The sequence below is a fragment of the Dromaius novaehollandiae genome, chromosome 4, assembly GCF_036370855.1.
Source record: "Dromaius novaehollandiae isolate bDroNov1 chromosome 4, bDroNov1.hap1, whole genome shotgun sequence".
NCBI classification, from domain to species: domain Eukaryota; kingdom Metazoa; phylum Chordata; class Aves; order Casuariiformes; family Dromaiidae; genus Dromaius; species Dromaius novaehollandiae.
In genome coordinates, this window is record NC_088101.1 from 47,708,094 (window position 1) to 47,733,548 (window position 25,455).

Sequence of the window (25,455 nt, forward strand, 5' to 3'; positions counted from 1 at the left end):
AATTCAGTTCCTTTTAATCAACCCTGAAGTTAAATATACATAAATCTTAAATATTTAAAGATACATATCTTCATCTCCATCACAGTGTATGCCAACTCTGTCCTTCTGAATTATTCCAAGCTGTGAATGCCTCATTAATCCAGAGTCTCTCTGCGAAGCTCTCAACGCCGGTGACAGTGTCACACGGGAGTAGGAGCCTGTTCAACAGACGCCATGTAGATCTGGCCAGACTGCTCCAACCACGCTTTCAGTTTCTGCGTTCTCAAATCTAAGCAGCTGAAAAAACTTGGATTGCCCAGAAAAGCCCTTGGATTTCAGTAAGAGCAGCACTAATAGTCTGCTATAGTGCTAATGCTCTGTACAAGTATCCCATAAGTTTCAATGGCCAGTTTGCCTTAGATCCAAAATAGCAATATGTAAATTTGTGAGCTTTGCTCACAGATGACAATTTAAATGCAAATAGCCTTAACAATGCTGAGTGGAGCAGGGAAGAATTGAAGGGATGGTGAAAGGGATTGAGCGGGGCTCAAAATTTTCACTGGAGCAGAGGTAGGAGGAGACAGAAAAAATTGGCTTGAGGACTAGTGCTCTAGCTGGTAGAGCACATCTCGTGCATGACCATGAGCAGCACTGCAAACTCACTCGTTGTTGCTTTCGTTTCCGAACAAAATACGACGTAACAGTAGCTGGGACGGCAGCAGGCTGACCAGGGCCTGCCGTCAGACTTCCCAAAGCCTGTGCCCGATTTGCCAGATTTCTCCTCCCATGCAACATTGCTTTCCGGCTATTCATCTGTAATGAGGCGACGAAAGCGCCCTTCCCCATGTGAGGTCTCCAACTGAGGAATTACAGAGAAGCTTGGGATCCTGGGATGGACCCCACTTTGAGGCACACACCATAATGCCAACAAATGTATTATGGTAATTTATAATATGCAATTCATAAGAATAACATGCCAGTACCCTTTAAAAAGTGTGTTAAAATGAAACCAGATAAACTGCCCACTTGTATTCAGGGTATGCAGTTTAGGAAAGCAAGCTATTGTATATCAGCTGGCATTTTCCAGCACGTTTTTTATTATTATTATTAAAACATGACTAGTTTTGCTGTTACATACAAACCCTAGAGTATCATATATATATCATATATATGCAATATCATATAGTGAAATATTGCACTAACTGGAATTTTGGTAATTAATTCCAGGAAATTCTAAGAAAGGTCAAATTGTCTGAGGTCTGCGATCCACTGCTAATTTCAAAGAATCATGAGTTGACGAAAAAACAAGTTCACGAAAAAAACTCGTGTTTTGTGTTCACTGCACTCAGAAAGGGAAGTTGGGCTCAGAGTTGCAAATTTTACAAAGGAGAACTATGAGGTGTCTGAAAAAAAAATACAGATTAGCAAAATGGGGGGAGTTATGTACAGTGACACCTTTACAGCAGCTTGTGGTATTGTGGAACTTTGTACAAGACAATTTTTGTTTTGATAGGTATTAAAGTTTATAGGAGTTTGCTCTGGAGCAGAGCACTGATGTGCAGCTCGGGTGCTTTACCATGGGCAAATATCCAGGACAGTAGTTAGGAGGCACATCCAAACACTGATGTGTCTCCAGTGCAAGCAGCTACATGAGGTTTTGACATTTGCCAGTGACCCTGCTCCAGATACCATCCCCCAAATCCTTAGCAATAAGGCAACTGAATGGCTTAGGGGATTGGTAATCGGATACTTCACCTCCAGGTCATAATAGGTCACTAGTTCAAGAGCAGCAATGGTTTGTAATGACTTAAATACCGTTTGATATTTATTTGGAGACATACGCGGGAGTGAACATATGATTTCAGTGCAGCAGGCAGCAGATATGTCCACATATGGATACAAACATTTTGACAGTTGCCCGTCTGTTAGAGACATTTGAATGACAGAATATCAGTCTAACAGAAGTCTACTAATTCCCTAATAACATTGAGAATTGTTTCTTGTTCTAGTGACAGCTGGAAAGTTAAAGTATTATGGCTTATACAGTATTTTGCAATTAAGAGAGAGAGGCAAAGTTTCCAGTTTAATTCTTTCTCTCCAGGCTGTAAAAGACTTTAGAAAAGTGTTTTTGAATGTCATTGGCGCCAACCCAAAGCCCACTTAATTTGATTTCTTTTTCTTAGCCGGTATGAATTCAGCAAGAGCGAAAATATGTTCTACACATATTTTTAGACACTTTACTGCATAGAAGAAACCAAGAGCTCAGAATCTGAAACCTCAGCTAGTCCTTAACAAGGATAAATACCTTCAAAAGAACAGAACCGTAAGCAGATGGAAAAATTGCTTCCAAGGTCAATACTAGTCTCTTACTTCTGGAGTAAGACTGTATTGCCTGCATACAGGAAAAAAGTGGGTGATGCTCCCTGCCTTGGGGGGCTTGGAGTACAAAGACAGAGGCCAGGCACAGGTAATGGTGAAACCGAAACAGGACGCCTCGTCCAACCCTGAACGTCACCTCCAGGAAAGGCAGGTCTGCTGGTGCCAACACCTTCTCCATTGGCCCGCGCTGCCTCCCCGTGGGCATGAGTTTTCCAGCCAAACACTCTGGGGGGAAAAGGCAGGTTTTTAAGCTGCTGGGTACAGACACTACTGTCCTAGCGCAGTTAACAGGGGAACTCATTGATGGCGAGATTTTTGGTTTCCAGAAACGAAACACAGCAAAACTTGTGGTTGCTGTCAAGTGTGAAGCTTCCTGCGACAAGGGTGGATGGATGAGCCTCTGCAAAAGGTAAGCCTCCATTAAAACAAACAAATAAACCAAAATCGGTATCCTCTTTGGCTGTGGAGCTTCTCAGTTAGTGACGCCAACCTGCCTTCTTCCGGGCCCGGTGGCCCAAGGGCCCCCCTCAGACCTGGGCACCTCAGTGTGCCGCCGCTCCTGGCTAAGAGCAAGCAAGCCCAACACCGTGCGGGGAGCGCTGCCTGCCTGCAAAGGGGCATGTTAACCTCTGTGTCGAGCAGTTTCTGCACTCGCAAGCAGGGAGGCGGCTCTGGGGAACCCATGGCTCCATCAGGCCCGGAGGAGCCACGGGGGCGGCGAGTGCCGGCGAGCACTGCAGCCTTTGCCTGCGCTTGAGACGCTGCATTTGCCCTCCTCTCCTACTGCAGTCTTAGGAGGGACTGGGGAAAGAAATCACGTGGTGCTGCAGCACTTGTACAAGTTATATGAATAAACAAAGACTTCTGTGTCTAGGTGTGTCAACTACAAAGGTCACTTGGGTTTTCTTTTTTTTTTCCACGCTGATCCTGTTCACGGTGTAATATCCTGTTTTATTTCTATAGTGTTTATCATCGAAAGTTAATGTTCAGGATTGTCGGACCTGATAGTCTCAGAGTGCACACAGGAAAAGGGACGGAAAAACACTGAAGCAAGTGGATATTACTGCTCAGAAAAGACAAAGCTCTTACACTGGGAGTACTGCTTTTATATTGCTGCTTTGTGGGGTGTTCAAATAACCAGTTTTTTTTTTCCCCCAGGACTGATTCAAATGAAGAAATAGGATGCCTGGCTTTTAGTGCAGAAAACTAGTAACAAAACACGTGCAAAACTGAGGGCTGATAACATCTCTGTAATCTCCTACTTAATCTGCTATCCTCGAGAAAAACCCATTGACTTTACAGGCCACTCTGAACAGGTGCCAGCTCCGCTCTGCCCAGGCCGCACGACACCTCTTTGCGGGCTGGCGATGCCGTAGGTGCATCGCCGTCACCAAAGGTGAATATTTTGTACCAAAACGCTGTCCCTCGAGCTGCATCACGCCCAAGCCGAGCAGGGCGGAAACCTCCCCACGCGGTGCTTCCTCGCCCTCCCCGTGCTCCGCGCAGAGCTGCGGCCCGTCTTGGGGCGCAACAGGTGCACCGGGAAGCCAGAAATTAAAAGGGGGGGGGGGCACAGACGCCGGGCCGCGGGGCTCACGCGGGTGCCCGGCCCGCCCGCCCGCCACGTGTAAGCGCCGCTCCGCGGCGGCTACTTCCTGCTCCGCGGCGGGGGGGTTGGCGGGGAGCCGGGGCGGGAGGAGCGCGGGGCCGGCGGGGGCGGGAAAAAAGGAAAAAGTTTGTGCGTGCGGCGGGGCCGGGCGCGGCGGCGGGGGGAGGGAGGGAGGAGGGGGCGGGAGGGGAGCGGCGGCGGCGGCGGCGGAAGCCCCGCCGGAGCGCGGGGCCGGGCGCTGCGTGCGCGGCCGGGGCCGGGGCCGGGGCCGGGGCCGGGGCGGGCGGGAGGATGCGGCTGAAGCTGGGCTTCCTGCTGCGCGCCGTGCTGCTGGCGGGCAGCTTCCTGGGGCTGCTGCTGCTCTGGTCCTCGCTGTCGCCCCGCGCCGAGGAGCCGCCCGCGCCGGGCAGGATGCGGGTGAGTGCCGCGGCCGGGGCGGGGGCGGGGGGAGCCGCCGCCGCTGCCGGGGGGCGGCGGGCGGGCGGCTGCGGCCTGCGGCGCCTGCAGGCCCGGCGGGAGCGGCGGGGCCGGCGTCCTGCGCGGGCGGTCGGGCCGGGCAGGGCCGCGGCGGCGCTCCCGGTGCGCGCTCGGCCGCGGCCCCGCGCAGGGCCCGCTGCGCCCGCAGGTGCCGCAGCCGGTGCCGGGGCGCCGCCGCCCGGACCGCGCCCGCCGGCGGAGCCCCCGGGCGGCGAGTTCAGTTCAGCTCTGTGTTTCGTTCGCCTTTTTTCCGTTGTTTTCCCTCCCCCCCAAGACGATCGCACCGATGTCGGCTTCGCCAGCGCCGCGCGAAGCCGTCTCTCCCCCGTGTGCCCAAAGCGGGTGCGCAGACCCTTCCCCCGCCGGGCGGCAGCTCCGTCCGTGCCGTTTTGCGGTTCCGTCTGAGAGGCGGCAGCCCGCGGACCTGCCACCCACCCGGCACGTGGGGAGCCCAGAGGCGTCGGGCCGACGGCGCCAGCGCCCTGCGGGGGCGGCACGTTTCCCGTGCCGGAGCGACGGGATGGTCCGTGGGCTGCAGCGTCGCCGAGTCTCTGGTGAGATGTTTTGCAGACGCTTTTCAGGAATAGTAACTTCCAGAAACGCTTTGGGAGGTCAGGGAAACTGAACCGCGGGGCGAGGGGTCCGGGGCCTCGTGTCGTGGCCGGTGGGAGCAGCCTGACCTTTGCGCGCCGCGGTCTGGGAAGGAGCCGACGCGCTTTCCCCTTCAGAGCAGGTGTTTTAGAGCTGCCCATCCTCCCTGAGGTTAAGGAGGTCCTCAAAAGTAAGAGTGGTGGAGATTAAAATAATCCTAGGAAAAGTTGTGAAATTTCGTAGCAATTATTGAAAAAGTCGTCATTTATGATGCGCTCAGTAACGATGTTGGTCCTCTGCAGCAGGCTGCCTTGGGTAATCGTCAAGGCGGGTTGGCTGACGTATTTCTGAGTTCTGGAAACTGAAGATGACTTTGGCCACCTTCAGGGGTGCTCTGCCTCCCGGAGCTGTTGGTTTGCTGTATCGTGGCAGTGACTGCTGAGGTGATAGGCTGTAGTGGCTCTTTTGGAGATCTACAGTTTATTAAGTGGTGGCGTTTCTATAATCCCTTCTTCTAGACACAACGTGGGCTCTTGTGTGTTCAGAAAATTCCCTGGGAATTTTATTTGCATACCTCCTGAGAAAACGCCAAAAAACAAACATGCCCAAAACAGTCAAATTATTTTTCATGCGTAGGGAGAACAACAGGCCTGGAAGCTGACATCCTCTGAAGGAAAAAATGGTTAAAGTGGCATTGCTTTGTAGAGCAATAACCATCCTTAGGTAGTTACTTTGGGGTCACAGTTGAAATGAGAAGTATTGCAGACCTACAGTGTGCGTATGCTGTAACAGCTTAATTTATGTAAGTGCAGTAAGGAATCATGCTACCCTTCCTCACAAGCCCTAAGGTTATCGCTCTGATACTTCTGAGCTGAAGCCTTATATTGACATCCATTCGCATACGCGTTCTAATTTGGAAATCATTTCTAGCTGACGGATGTGGCTGTAAACAAGCAGGAAGGCTTTTAAAGGTCTGGTCTCTGATAAAGAAGCGTTCGGGCTCTATTACCTGCATCTTGACTGGAAGTTGAAATCTCCATGATAGTCATTTAAAGAAATAATTCAGTCTTTATTAGGAACAAATATGTAAGTATATACTTATATAAGTAAACACTGTCAGAGATAAGATCTAAACAGAATATCTGTGTCACTAACTAGATCAGCTGTTTACATACCATTGTGAACTATATGAGAGTAACAAACGCTTTTTTTTTGTAGGAAATGGTATTGTTAATTCTAAAAATCATGTTTTGATTCAGAATACTTAACTCCTTATAAGCTTTTCAGATGATGAATATTAGCTGAGCAGCAGTATATTATCAGTGAGTGTGCTTCCTGCTAGCAGTATTCAGACATATTTCTGGAGTGTTGGTGACATCCAGGAGTACATGAGAATCAGATGTAGGCCTGTGTGTGCTACATGCTGCGAAGCACAACCCCCCGACCACCTAATGTGGGCTTGCATCTCTGGGCATGCTCCATGCAACACCTGGAAATGGGTCCTGTGTTAGGAAGTTGTGTGTTGATACAGTTTCTGGTTATTGTAACTAGGAGTTTAATAATGATTGCTTCTCTGAAATGCACTCCAGTATATTTGCACTGTTATTAGCTGGGAAAAATTCTTTAAAGATACAGAGTAATTCTGCTTCCTGTACAACACCCTCCTTCTTTCTTCACAGAAAGATCTAGTCAACAAATGCAAAATTCTTCCTCGGTACCAGCTTAAAATAGAATTTAACTTTTTATAGCCAACCTTAAGCAGTACACTTGCCCTTTCTGCACCGTAACCCTGGGCTCAGCTGAGAGTAGAATTTTAATAACACCCAAGTGTTGAAAAAAACAGAGGTGAACTATATATATTTTTTTAAATCTTTGGAACCTTGAATCTTCCCCTGCTTACAGCAGCAGACAAGGATGGGCTAGAGATAATGGCACCGAAGAGATGTTGCGGTGTTGTTACAACTGTGTTTTTAAAAGCAGGTACATCCTTCCTTCAAATAGTGTGTTAAATTCTTTCTGCTGAATCTTAAAAGATTTCAGAGATCTTCTGGAGAAGCAAGATGATTAAGGTGCAGAGAGTTCCCAAAGAAAAAGTAAAAGTGCTCATTTAGGAAGGAATAAAGAGACTATAAAGGTAATAAACAGTAATAAAGCAAGCTAGAGATAAGCCACCTCTTCTTGTGGTAGCCTTCTATGAGAAAGCAGATGCATCCATTGTTATTGAAAGTACAGCCAGAACTTGGGAAACAATATGTTTTTCCAGGCAAGCAGCCTTGCAGAACTTTGTTTCTGCAAGATGCCATTTCAGGAAAAAATGCTAGCAGGATTCAGTAGAGGTTAGTATTTATTTCATTGCAGTAGCAGAAACATCCAAAAAGAGTAAGAGAATCCCTGTTCTATAAAGCTCTTAGCTTCCAGTCTAAAACAAATAGGCTCTTAATGTCTTCTTCTTATTTCTAACTCAGTCCTCTGAGTCTTTAAAAAGTGTATTTGCCTTTGTGTGAGTAAGGACATCAGCTATCTGGTAGTAAGGATTGCAAAGAAACCAGAGATTTAGATGGGGATACAAACCCGTTTATGGACTAAGAGAAGATTGTCAAGAACGCTCGGTTAGCTTATTTTTATGGGTATGTTGTAGGGTCTTTTGCATGTTTGCTGAAAGCTTGTGCTTATCTTGATCAAAGGATCGTAGTTTTGGAGGAAATGACTGTGGCTATTCATTGCAAGATGATTGCTGTAGGCATCCTAGCTATGGTACTGGTGGGAGTGAGACAGCTCAAGTGAGAGTTGTCACTGATGATCAGCTTAAAAACTGGTGGTGTCAAGGAGTGGATAAAAATGGGAGTACGGCAGGCGGAACCAATGGACTGAAAAGGTAAAGAGTGTGGAGATTCCTTGCTGGAGAGGTGAAAACAGCAAAACAGCAGCATGTCTGGAAGGAGCCTTTTATAATGTAGTATAGGTCAACTTTAACTCTGCATTTCTGACCTGTTACAGTGTCAGAGTGTCTAAATTAGAATTCAGAAGCTTTTAATAAGGTATGTGTAATGGAAGTGTGTGTGGGGATGTTTTGGTTTGGTTTGGGGTGTTGTGGTTTGTGGGTGTTTTGTTTTTTTTTTTTTTCCCCCTCCAATTAGCCTGCCTGAGGCAGAGCTCCAAGCACAATGTAGCGTGCTCACAGAGCAGTGTGACAGTAGTATGATCGGTGCTCTCATGCTTTCTCTGTTTTTTTTCACTAGAGCATTACGAGAAGCTAGGAGAAATGACCTCATTCATTTTTCTGTGTGAAGGAAAGTAAGAAAGACCATCCAGGATGTTATATGTCATCTTCTGTGGCTCAGGAAGCTAGTAAAGATTTGATGGAAGTGTGTAGCTAACTTTGTGCAAGTCAGAAATGTGGTGGTGAGACTGCAGAAACCTGGGAATGAATTCCATGTTCTGAACTCTTTTAACGTGCACTCAGGGAAGCCTTCCAAAATCTCAGCATGTGCTGTATAGCCTCATATTTGGGAAACTGATGCTGTAGATTTGAAGTGTTACAGTGCCTCTGACGTTTCCCAAGTTGTGCTGGCCCATAACCACCACATCTGAGCCACTGATGGGCTGCTGTTAGTATACCTTGACGTGTATTTAAGGTTTTTAATTTGCTATGATTATATGCTAGGCTCTTGTTTAGGAATTATTTGATTATCAGCAGTTCTCAGATTTTCTTTTTTAAAGACCGGGTTCCCAGTCTAAGTGGGGGGTTGTTTTTTGGGGACATTTTTGTGCGTGTGTATAAATAATTTGACTACTATCCCCTTCCTCTTGCTCCCCCTAAAAATGCACAGCTCTCCTACATGTACCACGTATGCTGCCAGTGCCTTGTAACTTACAGGAGCTTTTGAGCTTGCACCCGTCCAGCTGTAGACATCTTTACCTCCATCCTGCACCAGGACAGTTGCCTCTCCTTGCTGCCTGGTTTCACAGCAAACGATGACTGGTGCCCCGAGGAGAGGAGGCGAAGCCCTGCGGCGCCGGGTGCAGCTGGCGATTCTGGCACCTCCCTCTGGTTGAGGAAACAGCCGTAGCCCGATGTGCTCCTAGTCGAGGCTGCAGGCCATCACCAACAACTGAGTTTAAAAATTACAATTCTCGTGTGGCCACTAGAAAGCAGAGAATTTATGATGTGGAGCAGGAGGAGAGAGAAAAGTTAGGAAAAGAGAAACAAAAGCTGAGTGAAATTTTTTCTGACGTTTCTCACGACACCCCTTTCCCCCCCCAGTCTGAGGACCGCTAATATCCTGTGTGCCTCGGCTGGATTGTCACTGAGAACTCAATGACAAGTTGCAGACTGAACTTGAAGTGTTATTGTGGTTTAAATTGGATGTTTTGCAGTGGAAGTCCCTGCAGAAATTCTCCACTTTCCCTTGAGGAGTAACAGCAAATGTGCTTGTGAGAGAGAAATGGAGACTCAGGAATTTTAAGCTGATATTGTAATTGGAGGAAAGGCAGGAGCTGGCCCTGGAATAAGATGATAGAAGGGATTTAAGCATGGATAAGAAATCTGAGTTTGGTGTGACAGAAGAGAATCGAGAAAACATGACACATGGGGTGATCAAGTAACAAAATAGTCTCTCTCTTCAGTTGCTTAATATAGTTACCTATACTGCGGTCACTTTTTTTTATTTACTGGCTTGCCTTTCTGTAATTTGGTGAGGGCAGGTGCAACGAGCAGCAAATTGGCTCTGTCGCTACTCCGTTAGCCGAAAGCTCGGCGCCGCCGCTCCGTTCCTGGGCACAACGAGCTCTGTGCACGCAGCGCTGGGCTTTGGCACACCTCGTCCTCAGATCAAAGCCGCAGTGATTTATTGCTTGTTGTGTGACACGGCAGGAATGAGAAACCCTGACAAATTTCTAGAAGTGTTCACTAAGTTTTGTTTGAAATTTGCGCATGGGAAGTCAGTGAGCTTGCTATGGCCCAAGTGTTGCTGTCATAGGAAGTAAACATTGCTTTTTTCCCCCGTTTATTACAATGATCTTTAGTGTTGCTAGTGACAGTAATAGGTGAAATATTTTGAGTCATTAAATGTTAATTTTTTAATATTGCTTTCATGTAAGTTGACTTTGAAAAAGCTTGTAAAGATCTGTCACCCTTGGGAGACGATAAAAGACTTCCTTTTTAATACGTCAGGATTTTCTAACATGCTTCCAGTTATGCTACATAGCAAGTGACCACCGAGTGGTTTTCTGAAAACTGAGAAAATGAAAAAATCTACATAATTCTACAATTTATATATATATATACATATGTATATGTTTACAGTTTATACATATAAGATATGTATATACATATAAATGTTAGCAAAATTTTCTTGAACTTTTTTGTTTATTTTGGGGATCCATTATGAGAAGTTGGGTAAATAATTCAAAGCTGTTAATTATGTAAATTTCTACTGCTGCCTTTTCTGCAGAGAGAGGTTTCACATGATTTTATGTGCATATAAAAGGTTGTGTTTGTCCTGTTCTAGTCCTCAGAATCGCCTTTTGTAACGTGAAAGAACTGAACAGCTGAAAAACTGGAGGCCTTAAATTAACGCTGGTGTTTGCTTTTTAAGAATCCCATTGCTGGAAAAAGAGTCCTGGCTCATCCAAGGAACCTTTAGCAGGATCTGCAGTGTAGGGTAAAGGATGGCTGTGTTCTTAGTTAAATTTATGCAACAAAAAACTTAATAACTTTGTCTATTTTGTGGTGAAATATAAATCCACACAAGCAACACTAGTATGCTATTGGAACACCAGTAAAGAAACGGTGGATAAGATAAAAGAAATCAGAAAAAAATCTATGTGACGGGCTTGTTAGGTAATCATTTGCTTAAAAAAATAACAGCAATGGTGGTTTGTGCTGCCTAGTGGGCAAACAACGGGCATTAAGAAGGGCATCCAATGAAAGACAGTATTTCTTAAAAATGTGAAAATCTAATATTTGGCTTAATTTTAAAGATCACGAATTAAGCGATGCTGGCTGTGCTGAGGTAGAAGAAATGCCGTTGCTAGTAAGTTTTATCATTTGAGAAGGCCAGGTGGGTCAATGGCGCCATGGCAGCCCTGGGAGGGGTGTGTCGTGCTCGCACGCGAGGCCAGGCAGCGCCTGCCTTCCCTAGCACTAACTCGGTGGAGTTAGCGCTGCTGGTGTCGAGCTGACATTCCCTAATGAAAAATGACAGTATCCCTGTCCTGTTTTTTGTCAGATATTAAATCAGCATTACAGGAGACTGCCAAGTGGAAGCAGGGCAGGGTAAGCTGTTACGTTAATAGGTTTGACTCCTACCTTGGGGGGGTGGGGGGGGAGATGCTTTTTACAGCAAGCAGGCCGTATAATGTGAACGAAGGATTCCAAGTCTGGTAGCAGTTGCATTTAATTACTAGATTTCCTCCGTAAGTATGGAAAACAAACGTCTACTATGAACCATTAGTTTAAAAATAGAAACATGCTGCTTAAAAGGCTGCCTCCCCCATTTGTTTCCTTTAATCTTTTTATGAATTAAAGAGAATTTATCTTGCTTGGATCTGCCTGTAGCACACAGTGGGGAGGAGGTGGGCTGGATTTAGATGCCGTTTTGGTGAGTGAATTCCCCCCCCCCCCCCACATGACTAACGGGAATGCCACAGTAGTGTATTCAGAAAGGAAGACGTTGCCAGAATGGTCAGACAAATGAGAGCAACAAGCAGCCAGCAGCGTGCGTGTCTCTGCAACCTGTGATTTTATTTTGTTTTGTTTTATTTTATTTTAGGATGGTTTAGGTTTGAGGAAAGAATTTTAAGCTCTTGATATTTTGTAAACTTAAACCAAAGGTTAAGCTTGTGCTTTATAGCTGGTTTGTTGATTGGGATTTATCAGTCAATTGTAGTCTTCCTCTCTTGGAAGGAGCTTGCTGGGAAAGTACATGCTGTTGTGGAGAAAGGCTGTTTTGTTAATAATTGGACAATGTGTCAAGGAGCACTGTTCGTTTTACCATTGTTTTTAAGTAAACTTCCTTATTGTCTTCATTCTGTTTGAGTTTAAACAGCTCTAAAATGTTTGCTAACTCATTATGCATCTCATTGGATTTGGTAAATTGGAAATTTGGAAAGAAAACAGATTCTTTGCTTAATGTGAGCTGTTCTTGAAACAGGTTGATGCTTTTCTAGGGGTGCACTTTATAGCATAGAAATCCTGTTTCCAGAAGAAAACACTTATTCCCCACATGGGAATGAAAATATTATTCCCGCCTGGCTGCGTGTATACCTTATACGTATAAAACAAGGCCACTTTTTGTAGTGAAGAGGTGATGCCTGAGAAAGGATCCTATTAAGCAGGGATACCTGAGGAAGAAGGTGAGGTTTTTTGCTTCGCTGCTGAGGAAGGGAGGGTATTAGGATCCCTACCCAGCTGCTGTTTTCATTACTTTCATTTTCCAACTTCTGTTGCCTCTGGCTAGAAGGCATCTTAAACCGTTTTGAAGGCTTTCTCCATCTCCATGCATGAGTGTGCTTTCCTGCAAGTCGCAGAACAAGCAATTCCTTTCTCATGATAACGTACTGATTGTTGCTGCTCTAAATGGTCTGTATTTCATCTTTCTCTCATACCACCTCTTCCTGAATCCCCCCTTCTAGTCACTGCCTCCAGTGTTTTATAGTGTTGCTCTGGCTTTCCTAAGCCGCAACTTATTTTCCTTCGATTTCTTTGTAGAGCAGTGTTACAGGTATCAGCAGTCAGCACTGAAGTCTGGTAGAGCCCTGAGCAGCAGGAGAAATACGAGAGTTGTAAGAATGTAAAAGTAAAGGTAAAAACAGTAAGCCACTTTACATGCTGTTTACACTTGGAAAACTTTCTTTACAGTTGAAGGTCTCAAAATATAACTGTTGATGAAAGTAATGCATAAGCAGATGGTGCTCTGCCCACGAAGTTTCTTTCCTATTTTGTTGCCTTAAAAAAAATTGGCAGTGAAAATGGCTTAGCGAGAACTGTTCTGGTCTAAATTAATATAGCTGATTTTTAGTAAGGCAGAAAAATATTATCTTAAATAATATGCTTTAGAATAAACGCAGCATTTTAAATGAAATCATATGCACTTTTTCATATTTGAGCATTTTGTTGAAACTGGGGGGTTAAATCCACTTTGGCCTTAACCTATAGTAAAAGATATTTCAGATTTCCCTTATTAGGACACCTAGAAAGATGGATAATGTTTCAGTAGGGGTGAAATGTAGCAGGGCTTCATTTTACTTCTCAATTCCTGCTTTTATGGATTTGGGATATTTAAACTTTTTTTTTAATTTTGAGGTAATTAATAAAGATTCTGCTTAAGTCAAAAAAGATCAGGGTATTCATTTTGTTTTATTATATTAATTGACTGTAGAAAATGCACCGACCATAATAACATTTTAAAATAAAAAAAGTTAAAACCAAACTTAAGTGTCTGGCATGATAGTGTCTTAAGTTTTCTACTCATCCTCTTGCTGAAGGAATCGCAAGAAAGATGGTATTGAGATAAGATTTTCTTCAGAGAAAATAAATTCTGCTCTGTGTGCTTTAGTCTTGAAACAGGATTTGCTGGACTTTTGCTTAAATGAGGCCTTGAAGTCAGCTTTTCAAGGCAGCGTGTGTGTCTATTATATAAGCCATGCATGCGTCAGTGATGCGTTTATCATGTACCTTAGACTGCTTCACCTGCTCCGTTTCTGCTAATCCATCTCCCACAGTATTATTCTAACACTCCAAATCTCTGAGCAGATTTAAGCAGCAGCTGTGAAGTGTCTTTTTTTTATTTTTTTTCTCCCCTCTCCCAGGCTTTACCCTTTCTTTTCTTCCCCCTCCCCACTGTGGGATGGTATGAAGCATCTTCCCCTGGGCAGGACTATGAGCTTCACTTGTGATTAGCTTGAAAACAACAATATCTCATTAATCTGTATAGGTGGAAAGTGGTGGGAGGCTTTTTTGTTGGCTTGTTTTTATGAAGTATCTCCTTTTAGTGATTGTCTGTAAGTGTGTTCCAGTCATGGGTACGTAGGTGGTGACCTGCTTGCGATCAGAGAGGTTTTAGTTAGCCGTCGTGAGGTCCAAAATGATGTTGCATGGATTTCCTGTGTCTCAGCTGCTTTTGATGGGGAAGAATCTCGTAATGCATCTTTTATCACTTCTTGGAGATCATGGACTCCAAACGCTGCTATTTCTGTCAGTGTGTGGCCTGAGATTTACTCAGGGTATGAAGTGATCTTGAGTACTCTCTACAGAAGTATTCTAGCCCTGGGCCTCCAAAGTAAGACTGCAGATTGATTTCTGGGATACATTTGTGTGATGCAGGTATCTAAGAGCAGAAGACTCCCTCTCTGTTTTCCAAACCACTGTTTGTATTGAGGACTTGTGTTTTTTAGTTAGATAAATGTCACAGGAAGATTGGGCTTATGAAGGGTGAGAAGTGTTGACTTGACACTGAGGCCATAAAGGTCTTCATGTGGATCTGGCCATGAGCTCCTTCTTCAGCCTCAGCAACTCATAAAAAACCCTCAGGAAGCGTAGGTATCCGCGTCCCTGGAATCAAGATTGGGAGAAGCCTTTGCTGTCAAAGCTGGGTCAAAAAGTTTATTCCAGTTTAGCTTTGGGACATCGCAGGTTTATGGTAGGCACATTTCCCTTAGGAGGATTTGAAGAGTATGTTCAGCCTGCTCTGGCAACTGAAAGTTTTTCTGTCCACAGGTGAAAACCTGTTTGTCTGTACTCAGTTACGTGGCCTGCATACTCCTATGGCTTTGAACAGCAGCTTACCAAGCATGGCATGCGTGTTGCTTCTGGGCAAGTTGCAGACCTTTGCAAGGAAGTTGCCATTGCCCCGCTCTAACCTCACAAATTTGTCTCAAGGGCTACCTTGTTGCTTGGAGAGTGCGCATAAGGGACCTTTGCACTCAAGGCACCTATGTGAGGGGAACATACCACAAAACTTTTTTGGCATTTTGGATCTAAAGGCAATTCATGAGACCCCTGAGTCCTTAGGTAATGTCTTGGAGCAGTAGGTGGAAATCTGAACTGTCACTACCACAGAAATTCTTTTATGTAGAAAACAAAGGGGAGACATTTCCGTAAGATACGGAATCACTGTGTTAGCACACTTGCCTTTTCCATGAATAGTCGTTCAAACCTCTCAGGTAGGTTTCCAAATTTTGCTTCTGTTATTATCTTCCGCCGAGACTTGTGATGACAGGGGAGTTGTCAAGCTGTTTTGATAAAAGGGAGCAGACTGCCAGAATAGTTCATGCAGCCTTTAATCTTTGTGTATGCCTGAGGGCTCTTGGGAAAAGAGGATGGCAGGGAGCAGACTGGATTAATTTTTCTGGATGAAATGGATATGTCCTGGGGGTTGGCCTACTTTATAATAATTAGAATTCTTTGAAATTTGCTGTCCTTGAGCACATTTCATCTGTGCTGCGTCCTTCTTCTCTGATTCCCTTATGCCTAGATCTTGTGGTTGAGAGATGCAGGAGATATGCATAGTGCCTCCTCGGGAGGTGGTTGTTTTGGCAGTATTTCCCAGTAGTGCACAATATCTAAGCCCAAGCTGAACTGAATGTGTGTGGCGAAATGCGCATAGCAACTGCTCATATCAAAGGTACTTAATTACTGTAAGCTAAGCAGTTTCTCTGTTCTCAGATTAACTGTAAGACATGCAAGTCACTGACTTTCAGATTTTAACATTATGTTATATTTACAGAAAGCTATAAAATATTTAAAAATATTTTATCAGCCGCCTATGTTCATATCAGTGGTGACTAAGGTATGATTGGATCCTCACAGGAAAGCTTGATCATTGCCTGCAGCCAACATGAGTCTGTGCTAGTGTGGTGGAGCATATTGATCTTCATCATTCCATGTTCTTACTCCAATCTCATCCTCAGCTGAAGGATGACTACCTCATTTAGCCTCCCTCTCTCCCTCCCCCACCCTGTGAATTTTTTTTCCTGTTGATTCTTCATGGGAATTTGGGGAGTTAACCAGGCTTATTTTCATAGCCTGCTGTCCAACAACTGAAGAATTTTCTCGGATTGCGGTAAGATAAGATATTAGGCAATATGAATCTCAGAAAATAAGGAAGAAAGACAAATGCTCAGACTATTTTTCTTGAGTTTATTCTGTGTAATAGCTTGGACAATCTATCTGTTAGCACTCTGACAAACCTGTTAAGGTTTTTATCATATTTAGGAAAAAGACCTGTTTCTTTTTAAACTCTATAGCTCAAGTTTAAGGTTAAGGAAGTCTTTACTTAAAATACAATTCCTTCAGATTCTTTAAAGTACTTTAATCTTCTTCCTTTTCTCTCTTTTCCTAACCTGAGATTTGCTAACTCCGGAGAAAGACTTTTATATATTCACTAAAAAGTATGGGTATTTTTAAAGCCCAGTTTTCCTAATGAGAAAGCTAAAGTTTCAGTTACAGAATCAGTGTCTTACAGCTGAACTGGTTAAATATTTATGTATGTAGCTGACTTTCTGTAAGTCACTTTGCTTTTACATATGGCAGTCTTTAAACTGTATATATTGTAAGAGATCTATAATCTGTTTAACAGTAACCCCTCAACAACTTTCTAGTAGGAAGTCCATTCCCCCCACACACACATATTCCCTTCTTAATTTTGCCAGATGTTAATGTTGCGTAACTATTTTGTACTATATTGACCACAGAACCCAAAGAAGCTTCAAGGTGTGTGAAAAATGAGCAGTTATGGTAAGGTGAATGTTTTAAGCTGTGCTGTTTTGCACCAATACATGTTAATCTCTACGTCCCTCTCACTTCATACATTTCACAAACTGATTCCAGCCATAGGTTAGTTGATGAAATGTATGAATAAAATGGGAAATTTTGTCAGTATGACCATAACACTTTGTTCATCCCAGGTAATGTCTGTATTATTAAAATCAATGTGTATGATATTCCCAAAGACTTTTCTTTTTGGAAGTGTAGAGTATGTAAAGAGGCTTTTTGTAATATTTATATTTTTACTTTTAAAGTTTTGGCTTGTTTAGTTTGATTTCGTTTGTAGGCTGAGGAAATGTGGTCACCTCTAGATTGGCATGTTCTTTAATATCCTTTTCTAGTGGTGATGGCATAAAAGATGTCTGGATACAAGAGCAAGAAAATATGTGCTAATTTTGCTTCATTCTTTATGCTGGGTGGAAGGGCATTGTGTGTGTCCTTTGGGTGAGTTTGGGAAGGAAAGCATAGTATTGGAGATTTGGAAATACATGTTCAAATCAAGTGCTTTGAAAAGAATGACCACTTTTAAATTCTTTTAATGAGCTCCATTGGCAGTGGGAGCTCTCCTGAAGAGAGAGCAGTGCCTTCATGTAGTGTAGGGCATCTTCTTTTCCTGCCAGAATTTAAGAACACTCAGCAATCTCATTAAATCTGTAGTAAGACAAAAGTAATCACTTTTTTGTAGCACTCTTTTATTACAGAAGTACAGGGGCAGAATGGAGATTCGTACTGCTAAGAATACTTAAGAGAAATGTCCTTTTGTTTAGAGCATGATGGTGTTCCTGTGTTACCATCGAATTTTACCAGGATTGTTCAAGTGTTTTCTATAGATGTCTTGGAAAGTTAAACACTGGCCATTGCAAGGACTACCCAAAATAAGTCCTTTCTTACTTTTATGGGTTTACCACCCCTTTAAGTAATCCAAGCATTTTTCTTCTATGACTTCGATATGATCTGTGTGTGGTGACGCAGGAAACCACACAACTGGGCAAGCCTGCATTTTTTTTTTTTTTTTTTTTCCCTGATGTCCGTAGTGTACCGTGGGCATCTGGCTCTGAGTTCAAGGGGGACATAAATGTGCTGGCTTTATGCTTCTGATTGCTCAGCACAGTATGTGATCCTCCTCGAAGGGAGAAAAGTTCAGAGGAGAGGGGCATTCTTGTGCCCCCCCCAAAACCCTCTGTAGAGCCACGCAACTGCTGTCAGCCCAGGCCTGAAGCCATTTGTTTCCCCTGGTGCCCCTCGGAGAGATCCCGGGGAGGGCTCGGCGATGGCTAGAAATAACTCAGGTCTGTGGCGCCCTTTTTTCTCATTTGTGTGACATGCCTGGGAAGGGAGCTGTGGTCTGTGCACTTTGCTATTAGGGCACTCTCATCTGTGTTTTTCAGCTGCCCTTCATTTCCAGCAGCTTTTGCTCTTGGTGCTTTTTCAAGCTAGCTCAGTACTGATGTTTACCCTGCTCATGGATGCCAAATTGCTTTGGCTTCCCTGCACAGCTTGTGTTGGGAAGTCCTTGGTCCTGCGCAGCGTGCAGGTATAAAGATGCTAGTATCGGCACAGAGACGGGACAAAAATGTGTAGTGGGGAAACAAACTGACTGTGGGAAATATAGCCATCTTAATTCTGCAAGCCTCTATTCCAGACTATCAGACATCTAGTGTCTATCAGACAGGGACTTAAATTCACAACAAGTGAGAAGAAAACAAGTGCAGAGACAGCTCATCTCCATCAGGTAATAAACAGTTTTCTTTAATTTGTTCAGCTACATTTAGGAATATCTTATTCTTGGTGCAGCTAGGTATATCTTGCTGTTGGTACTTCTGGTATTCCACAGTTCACCTTACAGCAGAGTTGAAAAATACCACCTTCAGGTTTTACTGCATCCGTGTATCTGCAATCTTGGGAAGATAAATGTCAATGTAATGCATCACTGTATTGACATTCAGAAATCTTCCAAACTTTGCTTTTCAGATAAAGCAGGGAAGTCAAATTTGAGTACCTTTACTCAGTAGGAAAGGTAGACAAGAGTGTTTTTTTGTAAAAGTAGTCAGATTTATATAAAATGTAACTCCCCCCCCCCCCCAAAAAAAACCCTATAACTATGTCATACGGTCCAGAATTATAGCACTGGAAATGCTACCCTAAACAAAAGGAAACTGTCCTGTTTCCAGGCAAAATCTTATGTCTGAAATGACTTTTATTGCTTGTGGCTTTTACCTGCTCTTTACTAAAGAAATAGTTTCTGCTCTTCATGTTCTGTTGAAGTTATTAAGAATGGAAAGCTTAGCAGTAGCTTATTTTTTAAGCTCTTATATATTTTTTTAAACTAGACTGAATTTAAAAAGTGAAAAATTCCAGCCTTAAAGTCAGGCTGTCTCAGTGTTGTTTATTTGTTTTTTTGTGGGTTTTTTTGTTTGTGTTTTTTTTTTTTCATAGGATCACAGGATGATTCAAACTGGAAGGTTTAGCCTCCTGCTCAAAGCAGGGTCTTCTCTGAGGTCAGACCAGGTTGCTGAGGGCTTGGTCCAGTTGGGCCTTAAAAACCTACAAGGATGGAAGCTATACCGCCTCTCTGAGCTACTTGTTGCACTGTTTAACTGTGCTGTTGGTGAAAGCTTTTTCTTATATCCAGTCTGATATTTCCTCACCAGGACACGTCCGTGTAGTAGAAACTGAGCCGTATCTACACTACAGAGTTATAGTTCCAAGAGTCTTCATAGGGAAGACAGAGCCAAACTCTTCTCGGAGGTGCACAGCTAAAGCGCTGTGGTCCTGGAGCAATGGTCTCGCAAGCTGTAGCAAGGGGAAATAATGTTTGGATATAAGGAAAAGATGCTTACCATGAGAACAGTGAAGGACTGGAACAAGTTGTCCAGGAACACTGTAGACTCTCCATCCGTGGAGGTACTCAGAGGGCACTGGGTAAGGCCCGGAGCAACTTGCTGAACTGTAAAGTTGCCCCAACTTTGAGCAGGAAGGTGGAGTAGGATGAAGTGATGTAACCTAAATTACTGCATGAGTCGGTGATAACAGCTATTACTGTTCTCATCAGTTTCACCACAGAGCACATTGGAACCTCTTCATCCTTGTTTCTGATATTTTTAGTTTGGCTTCAGACTTAAAACTGTATAATTGTTTAATTGCAATATAATAATTTAAGGAAGTTTTTCCTTTTTAACTATGGAAACTGTTTAGTGAGTTAGTCACTTAACCTCTTTATCTTAATTACTTTGGACAATTTGTCCAAGCCTAGATGGTATGATCAAGTAATGTATTGGGCAACTGTTGATCTGGGTAACTAGCATATGACACTTGGAGAATTTATTTTTAAATAAAAAACCTTCTATGCTGTGCTGTTGTCAGTTGTGTGCAAGAACTTTTTAAAAGAAAATGCCTTTCCCAAAGGGTGGTTGATTAATGACAGCAATAATACTGGCTTGGTTGATGACTGTGTGATTGTACTGTCTTGTATAGAAAAAGCTGTCATTCTATATTGTTTTTCCTTACCGTCTTCTACATAATAGTTTTGCAAGTAATTGAAATGTTAGAAAAACACAGTGAATTTTATTTCCTTTTTTGTGTGTGTGTGTTTTGAGGTTAAAATATATTGAGGTTTTTTGGTTTTGCTTTGCTGATTCTGTTCTGAAGCACAGTAAACAAGTATATATTGTTTACTGTCTTGTTGAGGCACTCCTTTCAGTTTCTCCTTCTTTGGCATTCAATGCCTTATGCATCTACTCTCCCTTTCATGCTAAAGGTCCAAATAGTGACATCTTTCTTTTTTTACAATTCTTCCTCTTGGGAGGCACTGTCTATTCCAGGCCAGGCATGAGTATAAACAGTCTTACTGACTCTTCTGTTCCTAGTTACTGGCCAGATTTTGCTCTGTTAGAGAGAACAGAATGTTTCTTAAGGATTGTAAATAATTTTCTGACAGTTTTTAACAAAATAGTCTTTGTTAGAAACTTAAGTGCAAGACTGGCTTGTAAAGATCTTGATTAAGGTCAAATTGTGCTCTCTTATGAACACCTATGTAATGAGCCGGATATATCATAACTATGCTTCACTGACATCTTTTGTATATTTGATGTAATAGGTGAAAGCCATAGGCTTCATAAATGCAATCAGTACCTCCATCTGAGGCCTATTTGGAGCCTGTGTGCCTAGTCTTCACGGCTTGATTTGCATCAGGTGTGATCTGAGGAAAGGTTCACGGTTGTTTTGGGGGTTTGGATTTTAACCGAAATTCCATTTTAGTTATTTACATGGAGAGTTTGAGTTGCAAAGACTTCTGAGTTCATAACAAAAGTGTTTCCCTGGAGTAAACTTTACAAAGATTACAGTACTTAATGCAAATACCTCTTGCTACCGTTTGGATGGTTGTGTGTCGTCAGGCAGTTAGACCATCTGTAGAGAATGCTGACCTCCGTTCATTGCAAGCAGGAAGGAACCCCATACGTCTCTGCTCGTCTGCTGTATGCAAAGTGATTTAACCAGTCGGATGTTACTGTAATCTATTATCAATTTAAATGCAAGAGATTGCAACAAGCAGTATTAACAGTTACTTTTATATTAAATTCCTCTTTAAAAAAAATAAAAAAGCTATGAAAAGCTTATCACGCTGGTTGAAATTCTCATCACTTAAAAGCATAAGAACTTGTTAACTACCAAATGTAGGTTTTTTGTTGTTTTTGTTTTTAATGAAGAGGGAGGGATGATGAGAGCAGCTATTGGAGTGTGACACTTCTTCCCTCCTTGTGTGGTTTTTCTCTTGCAAGGGAGATGAGAGCACGCAGGAAGGTGATGGTCACTTGCTAGCAGAAGCAGACAGACTTGACGTGGCTCATTTGGAAGATGTTCAGGGTTGGGGGCTGATACTTGGTGCTGCGTAAAGGGAGAGCTAGAAGGATACTCTTGAAGCAGACTTTGAAACTGGTAGTGTTTTGAATACTAGTCTCGGGCAACCTCAAGTTCAGGTTGCTTGCACCATCGCAGGTCATTAGCGCTAATGAAGTAAATGTCAGTTTCTTCAAATTCAACTGCAGCACGTCTGGATCTCCATTAGAGCTTGTCTAAAAAGGAATGTGGTGACTTCTGTAGTCAAAAAAAAAAAAAAGATACTGCGTGCAGCATACAGAGGTACGTGCAAGGCTGTAAGGACAGAGAGCAGTGGAGAACCCAGTTTAACTCAGTGACATAACTTGTAAATTAACACAGCCTCTGAAGAAGTACGTGGATTGGGTTATAGTATTCTAGCTGACTGTCTAAGAGATGCAATGAATCTGATTGTGGCCACACATGATAGCAGTCCAGTGGCTGCTAAAGCAAATGCAGTAAATAGGTTTTGACATTCGTCTTTTAAATTTCACAGCGAAACAAACAATATCACTGGTTGCATTTATCATGGGAAGAGTTGTCACTTTGCTAAGAACTGTTTCTCTGTTCAATAAATTGGTTCTTACAAATTTAGTATTGTTGCAGAGCCCATTTTTCCCCTTCCTGTGCTTCAAATGCATGTGTTGTGGTGGTGTTTTTCTTTCTTTGAAAAGTAGTGAGGACAGATAAAAACTTACCTCAACAATTCAATAGAATATCAGTTTATTGACAAATATCATGCAGATTTTCTTTAATATCTTATGCAGGAAAGATGCAGGGATTAAGGGCCGGGGAAAGGTGGGACAGAACACAACTGAACGTAAGTAGTGATTTCCCCTCACTTTCATTGTCAATCAGTACACAAGGTAATTATGTAAATAGTCCAGTAAATTTCTCATATCTGTTAGGAAATCAGATTAAATTTTGAGAAGTGGGCTTAAGTCTGTATGTATAATTTTGATGCAAAGCGGCTTTTGGTTTTGGCTGGTTATTTCTTTGAGAATGCTTTCAGAATGGTAAGGTTTATCAAGTTGTGAAATGCAGTTTTAGAAATGGAGTTTTTAAAAAAAAAACCCACAAGAATAGGCTGAGCCTGGGAATAGTAATTAGATTTTCATTTATCTTGAAATATTATCATGCCATTTGTTTCTTAATAGCAAGAAGTACGAAACAAGATTGACGTATGTGGTTTAAAGAAATTGAAGCACAAGACATAGCAGAAACCTACATCGCTTGATCAAGCATGTCCATCAGGAATGGATTTATTATACTGTAAATGCCATTTACTCGCTGAAGTATATGGAACGGATTCATGATTTTTAAATATCCATCCGTCTCAGATGATTGAGAAATAAGGATGAAGTTCCAGAGTCGTCTTCTACTGGTTTTAACTAGTGCAGTGTTCATAACTGATGCCTGGAGGGCCAGAAAAGCTGTCCACAGCTGCTTAGATTGTTAGGATTGATAGCAGTTTTTGTTTCTTTCTGAGGCTTTTTTTCCTCTGCAGGGAGAAATAATAAAAGTTGGGTATCTTCAATAGCAAAGTTATGGGTTATAAATTGTAACCCTGTGTTTGGTCTCCTGTCTTTAAATTCGAAGCATCTCCTGTTTTCACTTGTTTGTGTGTCAGGCTTAAAATTTGATAATTTAAATTTTGGTTAGTAAAGTCCAAAAGAAAAAGCTGCATCTATTTTTCTTCGGTCTACAGAGAGCATCCCTAGGAGGGACTCGATCTTGGTGCAATGAAAAACCTTGCCACCTCATAGAGCACTGTGTAACACTGCTACATAGGGAAAGGAGGAGAGCAACCCCTGTGAAACTGAGGAAGCAAACGAAGCTCTGCAAAGGACATCTTAGAAGTCCTCAAAAATCTCTGATGTCCATATGAATAAATGAGTTCTAATTTTAAAATCTTGCTCAAACACAGGGATATAATGAAGGAGATTCCTCAGGAAAGGCAGAATATGGAAGAAGCAGTAACTCGCATAGAAAAGTCACAAGCTTCATTTAATGTTGAACTACAGTGACAAGAACAAATCTTGTACTGAATGTCTTCACTAATGTTGTGTTTCAAGTCTATTAACTTGGAGGGCAAAACTTCCCAGAAGAAAGATGAAAGTCCTTTTTGGGATGGGAAGGAGACAGCTAGGTATTGCTGAACCATTAAGAACTGTGAAAGAACATTTTTACTAACTTCAGTAAGGCCACGAGCACAGGTGTAGGACTATTACGGTTGCAAGATGCCCTGTGTTACATGAGCAGACTCCATGTCCCATAGGAAAAACTTATGCGAAGATGGAGAAGAGCATCTAACTCTGAAGTCTTTGTATGCAAGTTGTTGAAGGATGGAGTTGACACTTTGTCAGAAGATTTTATTGTTTTCTAGATGTGTTGGTGTGAGCCATTCAGCGCTATTTTCAACATCTGATTGAATACTTAGGCCCACTCCAAAGAGGGTAGCTGTGTGCAAATGTAGAACTCCTGATTGCTTGGAGGAAGGAGAGAGGAAAAAATAGTGCATCTGCTGCAATAAGCACAGTGCCTTTTTTTTAAATGGGATTTGCTAGTGTTCAGCTTTTGTCTAGAAAAATGAGTTGGAAAAAGTTTTTTCCTTCCACCTTCTACTCCTCAAAAATATGAGTAAGCAATGGCACCATCTTATTCAAAATATTGTAAACAAAACTGGAAATGTTACTTACACTTCGGGAGAGATTAAAAGAAGAACAGAAGGTTGCACTTGAACAAAATACATAATAACAAATGTTTACAAAAATGAGTGGTGATAATATTGATTAGAGCTAGCCAGAATTTTGAGCATTTGGTGACTTCCCACAGCTTTTATCTGCTTAAACAATTCTCTGGGGTTGGCTATGTCCACAGAAGCTAGTTTTGTTTCACTTCTTTCTGTTTAGAAATGCATCCTTTTATCCACTGCTTTGCTCCACTTGCAATACCTGCTACACTGATTTGCCAGCAGCTGGTACATTGGGTTAAGGAGCTAAAGCAACCTTGTTGAACTTCTTGCCTGGCAAGGTAACCCATGTGTTGCCTCCAGGTTGATAAGTTGAAAAAAAATATTTTCATAGAGTTTCTTCACAGTGAACAAGGTTTAACTTTCTAGGCAATGAATATTGTCCTTACTGTGAGTAGATGCAACGTGACTTCTCCTAAGACTTCAAATAGAGAGTTGTTTCAGGAACAGAAATAAAATTGGGTCTTTGGGAGTCTTGAGACTAGGCAAGAAACTGGGGCTAACTTTCTGGTGGACTTTACTGACATGGGACACTCTTTCTCCCTGCTGCCACGATAGAATGAAAACAGTGCCCCAGAAGCTGGTTGCCTTCCTTGCTTTTTGGCCTTTTCATGGGCCATTGCTGTTTTGTTACAGTGCTTCTGCTCTGAACAACTAAATGACAATAAAATCTTAAAAATAGCTGAATTTAACGAGCGAGCAACTGACTTAAAAGTTATTTTTGATTTATATATGGAGTCTCATGTGGTATAGCAACCTGTATGGTGCCTTTAAGAATAAATACTGAGCAGGTGCTTCTTTGCTAGCTTAGAGATCTGAGTCACTGCAATATCTGTTTGAGAATGAATTACTGTGGTTGGTGCTCTACGGAAGAGTTCACAGTTGAAATGCCATGCTAAATGTATGCTAATAACAAAATGTAGGCTGCAGTATCTAGAAATCCTTCTGTCATGCAGGAAAGTAAGGAAGGTTATGGGCATTTAAAATAGTTGATGGCAGACTCAGGGTTAAAGTGTGGTCTCTGGC

General features: G+C 42.7%; 1 protein-coding gene across 3 annotated transcripts in view; it reads left to right on the forward strand.

The window, feature by feature from the left end:
* Positions 1-4,119: 4,119 nt before the first annotated feature.
* The window catches only part of GALNT7 (polypeptide N-acetylgalactosaminyltransferase 7), a 74,702-nt gene continuing 53,366 nt past the window's right edge, over positions 4,120-25,455 (forward strand). For all 3 annotated transcript variants that reach the window (XM_064510975.1, XM_064510974.1, XM_064510976.1), the window contains exon 1: positions 4,120-4,384. In XM_064510975.1, the coding sequence (XP_064367045.1) occupies positions 4,259-4,384 (126 nt within the window). In that variant the 5' untranslated portion in view covers positions 4,120-4,258. The remainder of the gene's footprint in view (positions 4,385-25,455) is intronic.